The sequence below is a fragment of the Penaeus monodon genome, chromosome 21, assembly GCF_015228065.2.
Source record: "Penaeus monodon isolate SGIC_2016 chromosome 21, NSTDA_Pmon_1, whole genome shotgun sequence".
NCBI lineage: Eukaryota > Metazoa > Arthropoda > Malacostraca > Decapoda > Penaeidae > Penaeus > Penaeus monodon.
Genome location: NC_051406.1, coordinates 38,713,297 through 38,713,558, shown reverse-complemented (window position 1 = coordinate 38,713,558; position 262 = coordinate 38,713,297). Strand labels below are relative to the sequence as shown.

Here is a 262-nt window from a genome sequence, read left to right as displayed (position 1 = left end):
GACCTTTACCTTGTCTGTAGTGAGCCCAAGAGCCGTAGTAACACACCACGTTTCTTGATGACGCCATAGCTCTTCGAAACCAAACGCGACAGGGACACTTTTACTGATAAAAAGAAGGTAAAACAAATAAGTGCTACACAGGGCTCCAGAGATTATCCGAAGGGGTAATGACCGTGCTGCAGTCAGAGGAGAAAGAGAGGAGTAAGTATGCTTGCGCTTTCATGAAACTGCAGAATTTCAACCACAACTACATACACATTAT

General features: G+C 44.3%; 1 protein-coding gene across 1 annotated transcript in view; it reads right to left on the bottom strand.

Annotated features, from left to right (window-relative positions):
- The window catches only part of LOC119586481 (chitotriosidase-1-like), a gene marked incomplete at its 5' end in the record, with an annotated part of 10,684 nt that overhangs the window by 8,262 nt on the left and 2,160 nt on the right, over positions 1-262 (bottom strand). Inside the window, 1 exon segment of the mRNA XM_037935218.1 lies at positions 10-103. Within this exon segment, the coding sequence (XP_037791146.1) occupies positions 10-67 (58 nt within the window).